The sequence below is a fragment of the Lagopus leucura genome, unplaced genomic scaffold (genome assembly GCF_019238085.1).
Source record: "Lagopus leucura isolate 7727_CA_CO unplaced genomic scaffold, USGS_WTPT01 Super-Scaffold_100028, whole genome shotgun sequence".
NCBI classification, from domain to species: Eukaryota; Metazoa; Chordata; class Aves; order Galliformes; family Phasianidae; genus Lagopus; species Lagopus leucura.
Genome location: NW_024962279.1, coordinates 7,244,806 through 7,258,578, shown reverse-complemented (window position 1 = coordinate 7,258,578; position 13,773 = coordinate 7,244,806). Strand labels below are relative to the sequence as shown.

Genomic DNA, 13,773 nt, shown 5'->3' with positions numbered 1-13,773 from the left:
TGGAAGGGACCCCAAGGATCATGTAGTTCCAATCCCCCTGCCTAGCAGGGCCACCAAACATACACATTCAGATCAGGTTGCCCAGGACCCCGTCCAACCTGGCCTTGAACACGTCCAAGGACGGGGCATCCACAACCTCCCTGGGCAGCCCGTTCCAGGGCCTAACCACTCTCCTTGTAAAGAACTTCCCCCTAACATCCAACCTAAATCTTCCCTCCTTCAGAAGAAGTATGGAATGTCTTTGCAAAGAAGTGAGTTTAATGAGTTTTGAAGTTCTCGGGAAATAGGATTACAAGTTGCTGGGTTGACTGTACTACAGCCTCATCTCCTGTATTCGTTTTTGGAAAAGTCTGAAAAAAAAAAAAAAATGCATCAAAGACATCTCGAGTAAAACAGCAATTTTTTTGCCAGAGCCCAAGAGGCAGAAGACTAATAAAATTTTGCAAAGCACTCCAAAGTGCTAATTGCTTTTTTACTGCATCTTACAGAGCGCTGGCATTACGGGGCATCTGAGTGTGAAGAACCTCAACGGGGGCCGTGCAGTCCGGAGCTTCTGTAGAGATTTTTTCAAAGATGTTTATTTCAAGGAACAGCTTTGTGTGTTACGTTCTTTGGCTGAGACTTTGCAATGCTGCTTCTCTGTCTTCCCTCCTGATGTTAATAAATAAAAGCTACTCGGTTACAGCAATCGGAGGTTTGAGATGAGTGCTGGCTGCTATGAACATTCACAGGAACACAAGAAATGGCAGTCAGGCATTCAGGCAATCGCTGAGAGGGAATGGGAACTCAGTAGAAAGTGGGAACATCCACGATGAAATTCATCCTGGCTCCAGGGGAACAAGGCACCGTTATCACCCAGTTTGAGCTGGTTAAGTAAGACCAATTTTAATAAACCAACATCCAAAGAAAGCACACCTCACCCCAAGCTCCAAATAAACACTCCCCAGCAATAAACCAGCAGGCTCAGCAGAGGGATGAGTTATTTATCAAAGTGAATGGTGTTACTCTCCGGGAGCATGACTCCTTCTGGGATTTAGTCTCTGATAAGACACGTCACCGGGCTGCTGCATTACAGCTCCAGAGCTCAGCTCTCAGGGCTGTCAATCTCCCACCACACACGAATGCTGAGGCCGCAGCGTGGAGACAACCGCTGAAGGCCAGATTGATTTCTGTGTGCACGGAGCAATTGCATCTCCAATCAATTTTAATGGAAGCCACGAATGCTCAGTGTTTTGGAGAAAATCAAGGCTCTCCAGTCCCTTCGTATAGATTCAGATGTCCAAACATAAGAATTCAACTGGGACTTGTTTTTGACGTTGAAACATGAAAAGAGCAATCGCAGGGAATAATAAAAGCGTGCTCGGCAAAAGGCGCGTGCCACAAAGCAAAAGCCCGTCTTACCCAGAGTCCACACATTACCCAGCAATGATACACCCGCCATATAACCTTAATTAGCTAATAAAAGTTTTTAGACAATCTGTCTAGACTTTCTTTCGCCTGGATATAAAAATGGCTCTAAAAGAAATATATAAACAGCAATGAAAAGTCAGCAAAAAGCTTTCAAATAAGCCTCCTGCTGTTCCACATCCTCATCCTGCACTCAACGCACAGTCGTATCAGCAAAAGCCTTCATTTTCAAAGCAGAAGAGCTGCTCTCTTTGGGATTCCCACACTACAAACACCCTGCCTGTCAGGGCAGCCGTTCACCTGCAGGACTGCCCAATGAAGCCCCAGCCAGCACATCTCAACACAGCTCCCCCCCGGGGAGGGAACCCAAGCATTAGAAATAACTATAACTCCAGCTAATGCCAAGTCTAAAGATCACGTTGTCTTTAAATTGGCCTTTTTACCAGTGTAGCTGTGCCACTGGTGCACTGATCTAGATAGAGGAGACACTGTTTTACAGTGAAGCTAGAATTTAAGCCACTGCAGAATAGCACTGTGCTGCCCAGAGCGGCACCGAGACACTGCAGAGGGAGAAGGGAGATCTAAGGAAAAACATCAGGCTACAGGAGGACAAAGTACAGACAAAAGATAAATCGGGAGTCAATTAGAGGGCTGATTAGACACATGGATTAGTGAAATTATGGGGAGACACTAAATGCATTCAGGGAATTAAATTATAACTTCTCTTCAACTAAAGCAGGCTGATAGCCACATGCAGACTTGTCCATCCAGATAAAACCTTCCATTGCTGGGAGGCCACCTGAAAGCACCGGGCTGCTGGCAGGAGAACACACCTGATAGACTGCATAGAGCAGCTCTGAGATGGTCCATCCCCACAGCCTGAGAACAGAATCCCAGGGGGTAACGGCCACAGGTGGCTCCGAGGAGCGGCATGGCAGCTGAGCTGCTCCACCAGCTCATCCAAACCCCACATCAGCCTAACCTTGCTCTCTCTGGAGCCCCCAGGAGCTGCAACAGCTTGTCCTGCAAGGGATTCCTGCTGAGCAGGCTGCAGAGACAGCACAGCACGCCTTATTTTCCAGCCAAATCCTGGATACAGAGTTCATCTGTGTCATACCTGTGCTCCTCCAGACAAACAGCAACATAGCAGAGCATTCCCATCTTCCGTTAGTATGGAGATCGCTCACTTATGTGGAATAATACACAGTGTTAGCATAAAATCTTATTCAAACTTCAAGCAGCATCCACACATTTGAGCTGCCTCTGCATTACTCAAAGTTTACTCTGTTTCATCACCAATGACATACATACAAAATCTTTGTAAGGCTGCTAATGATGCGAGCAGCAAGTAGCCCAAAGTGCTTGAAACACTGTCTTACTAATCAACTTTCCTGCAAACATGTAAAGAAAAAAGGATGAACTCAAGTGATCACAATTGACGACATACCTGCCACAATTTAGCTAAGCGGGTTTTTTTTTCCTCTGCTTGATATTTTTTTTTCTGCACCAGGGGATGGCAGAAGGAAGGTCTGCATGGCTCCAGGGCTGGGCCAGGCAAGCAATGGAGATCACAGCGATGCACAGAGCCATCCCCCAGAGGGCAGAGGGCTTGGGGTGCCTGTCAGCATCTGCAGTCCAAGGAGAGGGAAGGAAAGGGGAGGGCGTGTGATGGAAGATGCAGCTCAGCATTATTTATGTGCTGCTGCTCCCCCATGGCTATGAAAGCTGTTCCTTGCATTAGCAAGAAGTGAAAGGGACTGGCAAGTGTGAGAGGTGTAAGATGAGGCGATATTTTGTATTTCCTCTTAAGATGCCAAATTTCCATGACAGAAACAGCAGTAACTTGCTGTGTTTGATTCTATCTTATCCCTCAGATGCAGAACTGCACCTTGAGATGGTCCAAAACGATGTTCCAACACATTTATCCCACTCTATAAAATGGACACATCCCATGGGATGAGCTCAGCGTAATCATAACATTCCTATTTTCTGTAGGGAAAGTCCAAATGAGAGCAGGGGACGCCTCAGCAGGAGGTGTTTGTGAAATGCACGTTGTTCCTCCAGGAAAGCAGACAAGACACTTCACACTGAAGCTGGGTTGGGGTCACCCTGGGGTGCTGGGAGGCGGGCAGGAGGTGTGGGGAGGAACAAAGTGCTTGGAGGCTTCGGCAGCAGCCTGGCAGCACTGTCCTCAGGCAGAAAACGTGAGCTTTGGACAGAAATTCTACCTCAGAACCAAACTCAGCTCTGCTTCTGAAATCATTAATTTCTCAGTGAAATAAATACCTTTTTCTAGCCCATGCTCTATGGCAAGGCTTTCTTATTCATGGGTTTTTTCCCCGCTGTGATTCAATCTTTCCAACCCCAGCTACTTCTACCAATTTTCATTTCACAGCTCTTCATCTCTCCTTCCATAACAGTCACACCTGCCTTGTCGTCCACAGACTTCTCCCTTCCTCTTATCGCTCAATAAATCCTAACTCCTCTTTGCCCCTACTACCAGTCTTACCCAAAACATCAGCTTTTGAACTTCAGCAGGACTTTCCCTCCAAGCTTCTGGATATGCATTAACTGATTTATTCTCCCTTCCCCTAATGTTTCCATCACTGCTTCTCCTCCCCCCTCCCCCCCCCAGACTTCTCTTCTTCCCAGCAGATGGCTGCAGAACGAACACGAAGGCTCTCACTCCTCTGTTCCTGCTCTGTACTGCTACCTTTACCAAGAGGAACACTTTACCCATGAGATGTAGGAAACCTTTCAACAGGCAAATGAAAAAAAGCAGCTGGATGAGGGGTGAACAGCTTAAAAAATCCACATCAAACCAAATCCTTCACTTGGGTAATGTGGGACACGCACACTGCAAGGCACAGGAGCATCCCCTGGGGCTAACTTGACTGGTAAAAATAAAGGCTCAACAGCACATCGCTCTGCTTTGGAATAACAAAGACTTAACCAATCATTTATTTTCAACTGATCCACAAGATACATTTCACATAACCATGAAAGCAATGTTGTTTTAAATTTGGGGTAACATTTTTAAGGGATGCTGGCAGTTATTTCTTTAGTAACAAGACTTTGCTATTTCAATTTTACTCCACTCCTTGAAAAGCAATCTCAGAACATTCAATAAATGCCATAAAAAGGCAGATATTATCATTAAAGTGACTTATGCCACAACTGTGACAACAGACTGTTACAGCTTTCCAATAACACTTGAATTCTTTTCAGCCTGGAAAGCAGCTGCGTGAGATCACTCAGGAGGACAGCAGAAAAGTTTCTGCGTGTATCAGCACGGAATGGGTCTCAAATTTCACATAAGCAGACCCTGAGGTAGTCATAGTGTCACATCTTTATCTCCTTGCTTCTCCCCAAACTCCACTGTATGGATTTCATGCGAGTCTATTTGAGCAGGAAGAATTACTCAGACCCCCACTTGTTTCAGCACAGAATAAAGCCACTATTTGGGCTGCAGGATTTCTGGGCACCTAAACCACGTGCTCCTAATTACCACCCTGAGCAAGATCCTAAGGACTCCATACACTTATGCCATGCATTTACCTTCAAACGACGACAAAAGATAGGAGAATACACCTATGGCATTCATACCAACACATGGATTCCTTGTAAAATCTCATGCTTCTCTTTTGTAATCTCATGCTTTTATTTGGTGCCTGCATCCCCCACGGAGACACAGATGCTCCAAAAGGAGAACTCAGAACTTGTTGCCCTATCCCAGCTCCGCCACATCCAGAGGGATTCTCCCCATGAATCCAGACACCTGCTTGGGCTCTAACCAACACCCGTGGGAAGCCAGCAGCCAAGCAGTGCCTGAAGGACGTGGCTGCCTGCTGCTCTCCTTGAGGTTGCCTCTCGCAGCAGAGCACGGCCATGGCGGCAGCTTGGCGCTGTGCTTTGGATGACGCTCCTTCCTTCCCACTGTCAGGACAATATTTAATCAACTGCAATCCAAGGCTCCAGTGCATCTTCTACTGGATCTTTACAGTTTAAGAAGAACCCTTCTGTGAATTATATCTGCATTTCTGTTGGTGTGAAGATACGGAGCAAGTCTCCATTCATGGTTACACTGGCAGCCAAGGCGTGTTCACCAGCTTCTAAACCAAATGGAAATTTCTGTGTTTTGCACAAACCTGACAAGATTTCATTCAGGAGTGCTGAATATTCTAGAAATAATACTATTATTGCTTTTGCATCTCTAAAAACAGCATCAGGAAGACCTTGGTAAAGGCACTGCTGCTGTCCCAGCATCAGAACAGAACATAAGCAACGCTTGTAGTACAGAACCTACAACAGACTGCAGCACACAACACGAGTTGGTACAACTTCAGAGATTTCCCAACTGTCTGAACATGACAAAACAATTGTTACTTCAGAAACATGGGAAGGAAAGCAACAGTTTTCAAATTGCATAGAACCACAGAGTATTTGAGCCTGGAAGGGGTCTGAAGGACCACCTGGTTCCAATCCTTGCAGTGTGTGGGACACCCCCAGTAGAGCAGCTTGCCCAAAGCCCACGTTTCACATCAGTGTTTGTGGCAATGCACTTCTACTTACAGTACGTATCCTAAAAGCAGGCAGCAGTGCTTCAGCGGATACAAAAAGGAGAGATGTTTTATTAGTATCTAAACGCATGATAAAAGAAATCCTGAGTTTCTACGTGGCAGTAGGAATCAGTGCTCTACTGGAGATGCTGGCAGAACAGTCTCCCTTCCCTCAGAATACTGTCAGTGTGCACAGCTCCCTCCCAGCAATGATTTAACTCTCTCATGTCCTCCAGTGATAATCTGCGCTAACGGCATTCCCAAAGACAGCACAGTTCTACTAAAAAAATATGGATTCAGGGCCATAATAGACAGCTGCACAGACCTACAGGAGCCCAGAGAAATGCTGTGTGAGACACTGAGGATGGAATGTCAACTTCTATACATTTAATGCACAGATTTTAATGGCACTCCAAAAAATGATTCATCTGATGGAGCAACACTTTGCATCTGTCAGGCGTGAGGGCAACGCATCTCATTCAGCCACATACACGTGTGCATATGCATGTTTTCTGCTAGCAAATATAAATCTGGAAAAGCAAGATAAAAAGAAAGGCAAGGATAGGAAAGAAATACCGGCCAACATCACTGCTGGAAAAAACCCCATTATGGGGAAGAGGGTTCAGACCAGCAGGGTCCCCTCTCTGCCCAGGCAATGGATGGCTGTGGATGGTTCTTCCCCTTCTGAGCCAGCCCGGCTGTGCAGGCTGTCCCAGCCTTATGTAAGGGCTGCTGCATGGCATCGAGGATCGGGGAAAGAGAGGAATTAATGAATATTACAAAAAAATTCTTCAGCAAAAAATAAAGAATAAAAAGGAAAAGCAGATGAAGAGACTGTTGCAAATGCTGCGCTTCCTACGCGAGAGCGGATTAAAGTTTATTCCACCTTTTTTTTCTGTCAAGGTGGTGACGGCCTTTTAAGAGACATGGCACCACAACTGAAAGTTGTTGGGAAAAGCTTCAGTATACATAATAATCACATCAGCCCTCCGATACGAGGGCTTTAATCTTTTTTCGCCTCTTTGGAACACAAAGCAAAATGATGTGCTGCTCCAGAATCTGCCTTCTCCATCCCTTCCAAGTGGCTGAGAACAACACCTGGATGAACTCTGGCTTGCAGACTGCCCATGGCTGCTGGCAGCCCTCTCTATGGGATACAACAGCTCTGCTCTGTGCACAGCCCCAGCCAAGTCCATGAGCTGCCCCAGCTATGGGCAATGGGCACAGCATGGGCACAGAGCTGAGGGAAGCAGAAGGGAGGAGCTGGATCTGGGTGCCTGGTTAAAACACACTGCTGCACAGCAAAGCTGCCAGGGCACTGATCTGCAAACAGGCAACTACAGAGAATCACAGAATGGCCCAGGGTTAGAAGGGACCTCAAGGATCATCAGTCTCCAATCCTCTTACCACAGGCAGGGCTAGCAACCTCCGCAAGGAGGTTGGGGAGAGGAATTCAGGGAGAGGAAAAGATGGATAAATGCATGCTGGATCTTTCATTTATCTGTTAGGAGGCAGTCAAGTGGTTTTTTGCTAACGACTTCAATATATATATATATATATATATATATCTTACAGATAGCAATTAACCTTCTGGTACAGATTAATCTTTTAAAAAATCAAAGACGAATTAATCTTTGAAATTCGAGTATTCAGTAGTTTCATTAATAATCTGAAATTGTCCTTTAGATTTTCCGTAATTAGAGCATTCTCTAATTTATTAATCCCACAGACTGCAGAGCATGTTTCAAATCCTCATCCCCTGCCACAATGACATATTCAAACTCGCTTGAAGCTCTCATAATAAAAGTCACTTTGTGAAGAATTATTAACTCAAAGGATCAAGCAAAGTCGTTATATACCAGAGCACATTTAAACACTGAGCATGGATAATGCTTTCTACTCATCCTTGCCATTCCTAAGATCTTGGCTGAATCTGAAACCAGTCTGGACGGAAAGCTGAATTTAGGATAATTAGCTTGCTCTGGATTCCAAAGACAGGAAGCGTGCTGGTACCTATGGACTAAACCCTTCTGTGCCAAACCATGCTGATTATGAGATACGAGGCAGCTGGCTGCAGGTGACAACAGCCCGCACATCTCAGGCTTTGGCACGAGCTGCACAGCCCCTGGGCATTGCCCACAGACACCAGCAGCAGAGCTCAATGGCAGCAGGGGGGCAGCATGGGGGGGCTTTATGGTCCTTTCCAACCAACCACGCCGTGGTTCTGTGATTCCACATTCCACGGAGGCAGGACCTCCTGGTACTTTTCTGGGCATTAGAAGAGCAGGAGCGTGCTGACAGGGACTCTCAGAACCTCACCCAATCTTTATCTGCACGACACAGAGCTGTGGCAGGCACAGCCTACATCACCCTGCACACAAAGCTGCTTTATGCAGGGTGTTCTTGTGGGTTTATGCTTTATTCTTTAAGAATGTTGACTTACAAGTTGACTGCATTAGCAGCTCCAGTCATTAAGTTAATTCTGCCGAAGTCTATGAAGTGATAGAGTATTATTCAGCTAGAGTTTGTCCTTGACGTGGAGAACGCATTTCTTGTAAGATTTTGCAACAGTGGATATTTGCAAATAAAGTAAATCTTAAATTATAATGAACGCTGGTATTTATCACTTCCTATGGTATCAAATCCCAAACCGTTTTCTTTAATACTGCATAAATACGCATTCAAATGAACAGACAAATCCATGCAAATACAGCCTCACTACATGATACCAACAGAACACAACAGCTCTGACACCCCTCCAAAGCTCCTTCCCCCACCCCCTGCAGCCCTGGCACTGGCTGCAGAACCCAGCACATGCAGTGGGTGCTGCAGAGCATCACTGTCCTGTCCAGGCCCCCTTGCCCCATACCAACAGCCCCTTCCCCACCTGCCCAGTGAATCCTGTCATTCAAGACTGAATTCTGGCTCAGTATTACCAGCTTTTTTGCAATGGGACGGCAGGGCAGCTACAGGATGGGACACCTGCCACTTCCTGCAGGCAGTGCAACAGGGCTTGCTCTTATACAGTGAGGACACATTTCTGATCCTCCCTGTCACACCAGGATACATCAGTGCCCATTCCTGGAGCCGGCTCTTATACAGCTCACCGCTGATGACATCTTCTGCCTATTTCTCCTTCCTAGCACGGAGATCTGCTTCAAATGTTTCAGTTTACAAACGTTAATGATCCAGCATTGCATATCAGCTTGCTGAGGATGTACAGTTTGATCCCCAGCGATACCATCCAAAGCCCTCCTATGTTTTGTCATCTCTGGGGAAATTCAAAGCTATTTCACCTGAAGAGTAAGTTACCAAGACAAGGGTGTGAGCACACAGACACAGCAGCCACCCCTCCAGGGCAGGTCTGCCCTGCATTCTGAACCACAACCAGAAAGCCAACTGCAAAATTAGGTTTCCTGTCAACAAAATTGTGATGGCTCAAGCCTATACCACAAGCCTGAGCAGGCATAGCATAAGGCACAGCATCTCCTTGTCCTCTTGGAATATCTCCCACTCACAAGAGATGTTCTCCAGCACACTGAAAAAAGCTTTATCCTTTAAGACAGAAAAAAAAAGAGAAAAGAAGCACTCAGGCAACCAGAAAAGCATTTTGCATCCCACTAGAGGCATGGTGTGCCTCACACCATGCTGCAGGGCTTTATGCCTCCTTACCCCAGGACAGCAATCCTGAGCCTTTCAGGTAAGATGTATGAGTTTTCTCAAAAGAATTGGTCAAGAGGAATGCTACAGAAAAGCAATACACTGGCAGCAATCTGAGACGTGCACAGCAGCAGCATGACACGAGTCAATGTGTAGCAACAAGCAGCCTTCAAACAATTTCTAGCTGTGGAGAGATAAAAGCTCAGCATTTTCAAATCTGTCTTCTACCCATGTCAACATAATATAATGCTGTCCAGCAGAATACCAGAAGCTTGATAAGACTCAGGGCTTTCTATTTTCTCCAGAAACGATTGAAAAACACTAACATTTCAAATTCTCTGAAACTCTATAAGCAATTTAGGAAAGAGAGCACCCAGGAGCCATTACAGAGGCACTGCAAAGAACTGGAGCAACTTTAGAATCAAATATACGTTCCAGAAAAACATAACATTTGGTACAAAATAACATCCATCACTTCTACAGCATTTTCGGGAGGGAGGACGGGTGTTGCCTACCTGCCTCTCTGGAAATTTGCATGAAGGACTCGACTCCTTTTTCTCCATAATTCCCTTCAGATGCCAAAGTGGATACATAATTCCATCCCAAAGCTTTCACAATGTCCACCATTGCTTGCGCTTGGAAGGAATCTGGAGGAACCACACGTGAGAAGAAATCATAGCGCCTGTCATCACTCAACTCTGGTGCAGTTGAGGCATAACTGATTTGTGGGATCTGTAGAGAAAAATAATTTCTGATAAATATACACGTTCACATATGCATTGCACTTGTCACAGCAGTTAGCTAAAGCATCTAGCTTCTGCTGAGCCTAAGTTCATCTTCCTTGCACCCATCTACTTTTCTCTGCCACATTCCATTGCAATGCACAAATCGAAACACCAATCTTTCCATTGAAATCGAGCAGAAAGTTGTAAAACTAGACAAAATTAGTCAAATTAGAACAAAGGCATACATGTTCACAATTGCATTTCCTCCTTTCACACAACTCACTGCAACGCACACCAACCACTCCTCACTGTTGCCTTTCCATTGGCGTTCTGCTGAGCACCACTGGGTCACTTTGGATGCTGAATTCAGCAGAACTGAAATCCAGACCTGTTGTGGCTGGAAACCAGAAGGAGCCTTCCTCTGTTTGTGGGAAGACGGTGGGTTACTTTGTGTAACAGACTGGGATATTGTCTAGGGTTATTTTCTCCCTGATAACAAAGGCTGTGGAGCAGTTACCAAGCTGACAGTACGTTAATCCCCAAACACATTATGCAACTGTTTGAGTAACAGTCTGGGACTTCTCCTTAATTTAAGGAGCCTTCCATAATTCTCACTCGAGATGCCAAAGAAGGGGGAAAAAAGACTTGAGATATAAACAAACGTGATCATATATAATGATTTTAGATCGTTAGGCTGTGGCAAGGTCAGTATTTCATGCCTCAGCCCAAGTATCTCCTGCATACTCCCTCCACTCAGCATTTCTGTGGGTATTCATTAGTCCTGCTGCCCTCTCAGCAGAGGCAGTGTTACAGCGTGGGCTCAGTGCCTTCCCTGCCCACAGAGGTCAGGGCAGGCAGCGCCAGCACAGCAGTCCGAAGGGACGTGGGCTGCGTGCCGCAGCCAGAGCAGGGCTACAAAGCAGAGCTGCTGCTGCAGACGTAGCAGGCAAAGAGAAGTCATGCAAACAACCCGCAATTATGAACGACGCAGGCACTTGTTGACACACGTTCCAGACACAGAACGTTAAAGAAGTTAAAATTGAGGCTGGCAGCAAAGAAACGTGATTTCTTTGCTCACTGCTTTGCCTATGGGCCAGCAAAGCTTGGGGACCACTCTCAACACATGAATAAATCAATGGTGTTTGATTTACTGTGGTTCTTGATTTCTCATCTAGCTCAGGGTTGCACAGAGAACACTGAGCACCTCCGCAATAATTCACGTTCCTAATTTGCTGGTGTCTGCGTTCACCACAATAGCCATATTTTGGGATTGCTCTCTTCTTTATACAATGCAGCCCATGGAGCCTGCTCAGCTGCTGATCAGCTTAATTCACCACCCCATTGGATGGCGTTATATTAAGTGCAACAGTTACCATGCTGACTTCACGGGTGCTGCTAATTGCATGAGCACCCAGAGCTGTGCTGCGATAGCCCAGTGCAGCGCCATTAATTATAAATAAAAGGACAGAAGAAATATGATCTTTTAATCTGTGGCAAGTGTTTGTATTCCAACTTGTAAACAGCTACTTTTTCAACTTGAAATCAACAGGATCACATTCTGCACTACTGCAGAAAGAGAAACTCCGACAGAATTTGCTCCAGCGCTTATATTACTTAGGAGACCTTTTGGGTTTGTTTTTTCTTAAAGCCTTTTTCCTCTGCCCATAAAATATTAAGCACTTTTGGCTGTTTAAATCACTTCAGTATTCAGAGCATATACTGGTTTCTCTACCAGCACCTCTTACAGGACATCTGAAAGCAACATGAAGTCATACAGTCAGAGCAGAATTTTGGTAATGTTTTGTGTGGGTTCAACAAGAAATCATTAAATAGAGCATTTCTACACACTTATTTTAATTAACCAGACATATATTTGGTCACATCTAAAGGATTTAATTTTCCCTTCCTCCACTGCAGCAGCTGGGACCAGCAGGGCAGGAACATGCCCAGAGCTCCACGATGGATGCAGAGGTGCCAGCAGAGGGGAGCAGGTCCTGGGCAGACAGGATTGTAAGAAGGCAACCTTCATGTTTTCAGCAGGACTGTGACAAACATCACAGCCCAGAGCTTCTCATATGGCTTCCCTGGCCGATGTTCTGATTACAGTAATACTGAATGATTAATGCTGGGACCATTGCATTAGTCAGTGATTAATTAATTTTAATTTATTTTTAACATTGAGCATTATTCTTCATTTATCTCATTTTCTTCTGCTAATGAAGTTGTTCTCCCGGAATCCCTGCACCACTCTTGATTGGGCTGCTGGAAAAGCAGGGTCCGCATGAAACATTTTCATTAGGCCTAGAACTGTGTGTTTCTGAGTAAAACATGACTGAGAAAATATAAACTTGTAGAATTTTGAAGGGTTTGCACTGTGGTAAAACCTGAGTTATCCACCTTCTTCCCCATATACTCCCACTCTGGACACATCAGAACAGATCTGCCCATGCAGTAGCTCCCTTCTCCTCAGTATCTCACTGAAGGATGAATGAAATGGCCCACCTGAGCCTCCTCAGCAAAGGACAGCCACTAGAAAACTTTAGAAAGGCAATTTTCCTAAGGATCATGTGCAAATTAAGATAATGCATGAGTATACCTGTTGAGATATTAATGAGCTCCCACCAGGGTAACATCAAGTTCACAGTTGGCTGCAACCTTACTTTCAACTTCCCATCAGGTTCCACTGATACGAGCTCCTGACCATGGAAATAATACATACATACATACATACATACATACATATCCCACTTTGATATATATATATAGTATATATATATAATATATACTATATATATATATATAGTATATATATATAATATATACTATATATATATATATATATACACACACTATATATATATATGTATGTATCCCACTTTGATAAAGCCTCTTGACTGTCTCTTATTTGGCAGAGCAGCATCAGTCTGCACAAAGTGCAAAATCCTGCCAGCAACTTCACTTTGCACAAGTAAGATGCCTGAAGACTTTGCCCTCCTCTGCTGAGCACTCTGGTGTGAGCTGATGGATGACTAACAGTCTTGAATCTGTTTAGGTCTTGGATTTTATTCACGTAGAAATCTCTCATGTCAGGATTTAATCATCAGTACTTCTCTTTGTTCACCATTTACACTGCACAACAAACAGCTTCAGCATCCTGTGAACTGCACATAATTGTTTTTATTGCCTTGAAATAAAACTACTTTAAGTTTCTGACTGGCCATTTTCTCTGGGCAAAACTCATCTACAATTTTCACATTTCACTTTGTTCCCAACAGGAAGAACATTTTACTAGAGGTATAAAATGAGACTCAGTGACATCCCAGTGCTTGCATGGACAGCTGGAGGGAGATTTCCCATTGAACGCCTCCAGGATGGGGTGGGACCTGAAGCCTGTTTGCCCACAGCCAACACCAGCAGGGCAT

The 13,773-nt window shown here is 45.0% G+C and overlaps 1 protein-coding gene across 1 annotated transcript in view; it reads right to left on the bottom strand.

Moving 5' to 3' along the window:
- GRM7 (glutamate metabotropic receptor 7) overlaps nt 1–13,773 on the bottom strand; it is a 220,544-nt gene that overhangs the window by 134,877 nt on the left and 71,894 nt on the right. Inside the window, exon 2 of the mRNA XM_042880865.1 lies at nt 10,142–10,358. Within this exon, the coding sequence (XP_042736799.1) occupies nt 10,142–10,358 (217 nt within the window). The remainder of the gene's footprint in view (nt 1–10,141; nt 10,359–13,773) is intronic.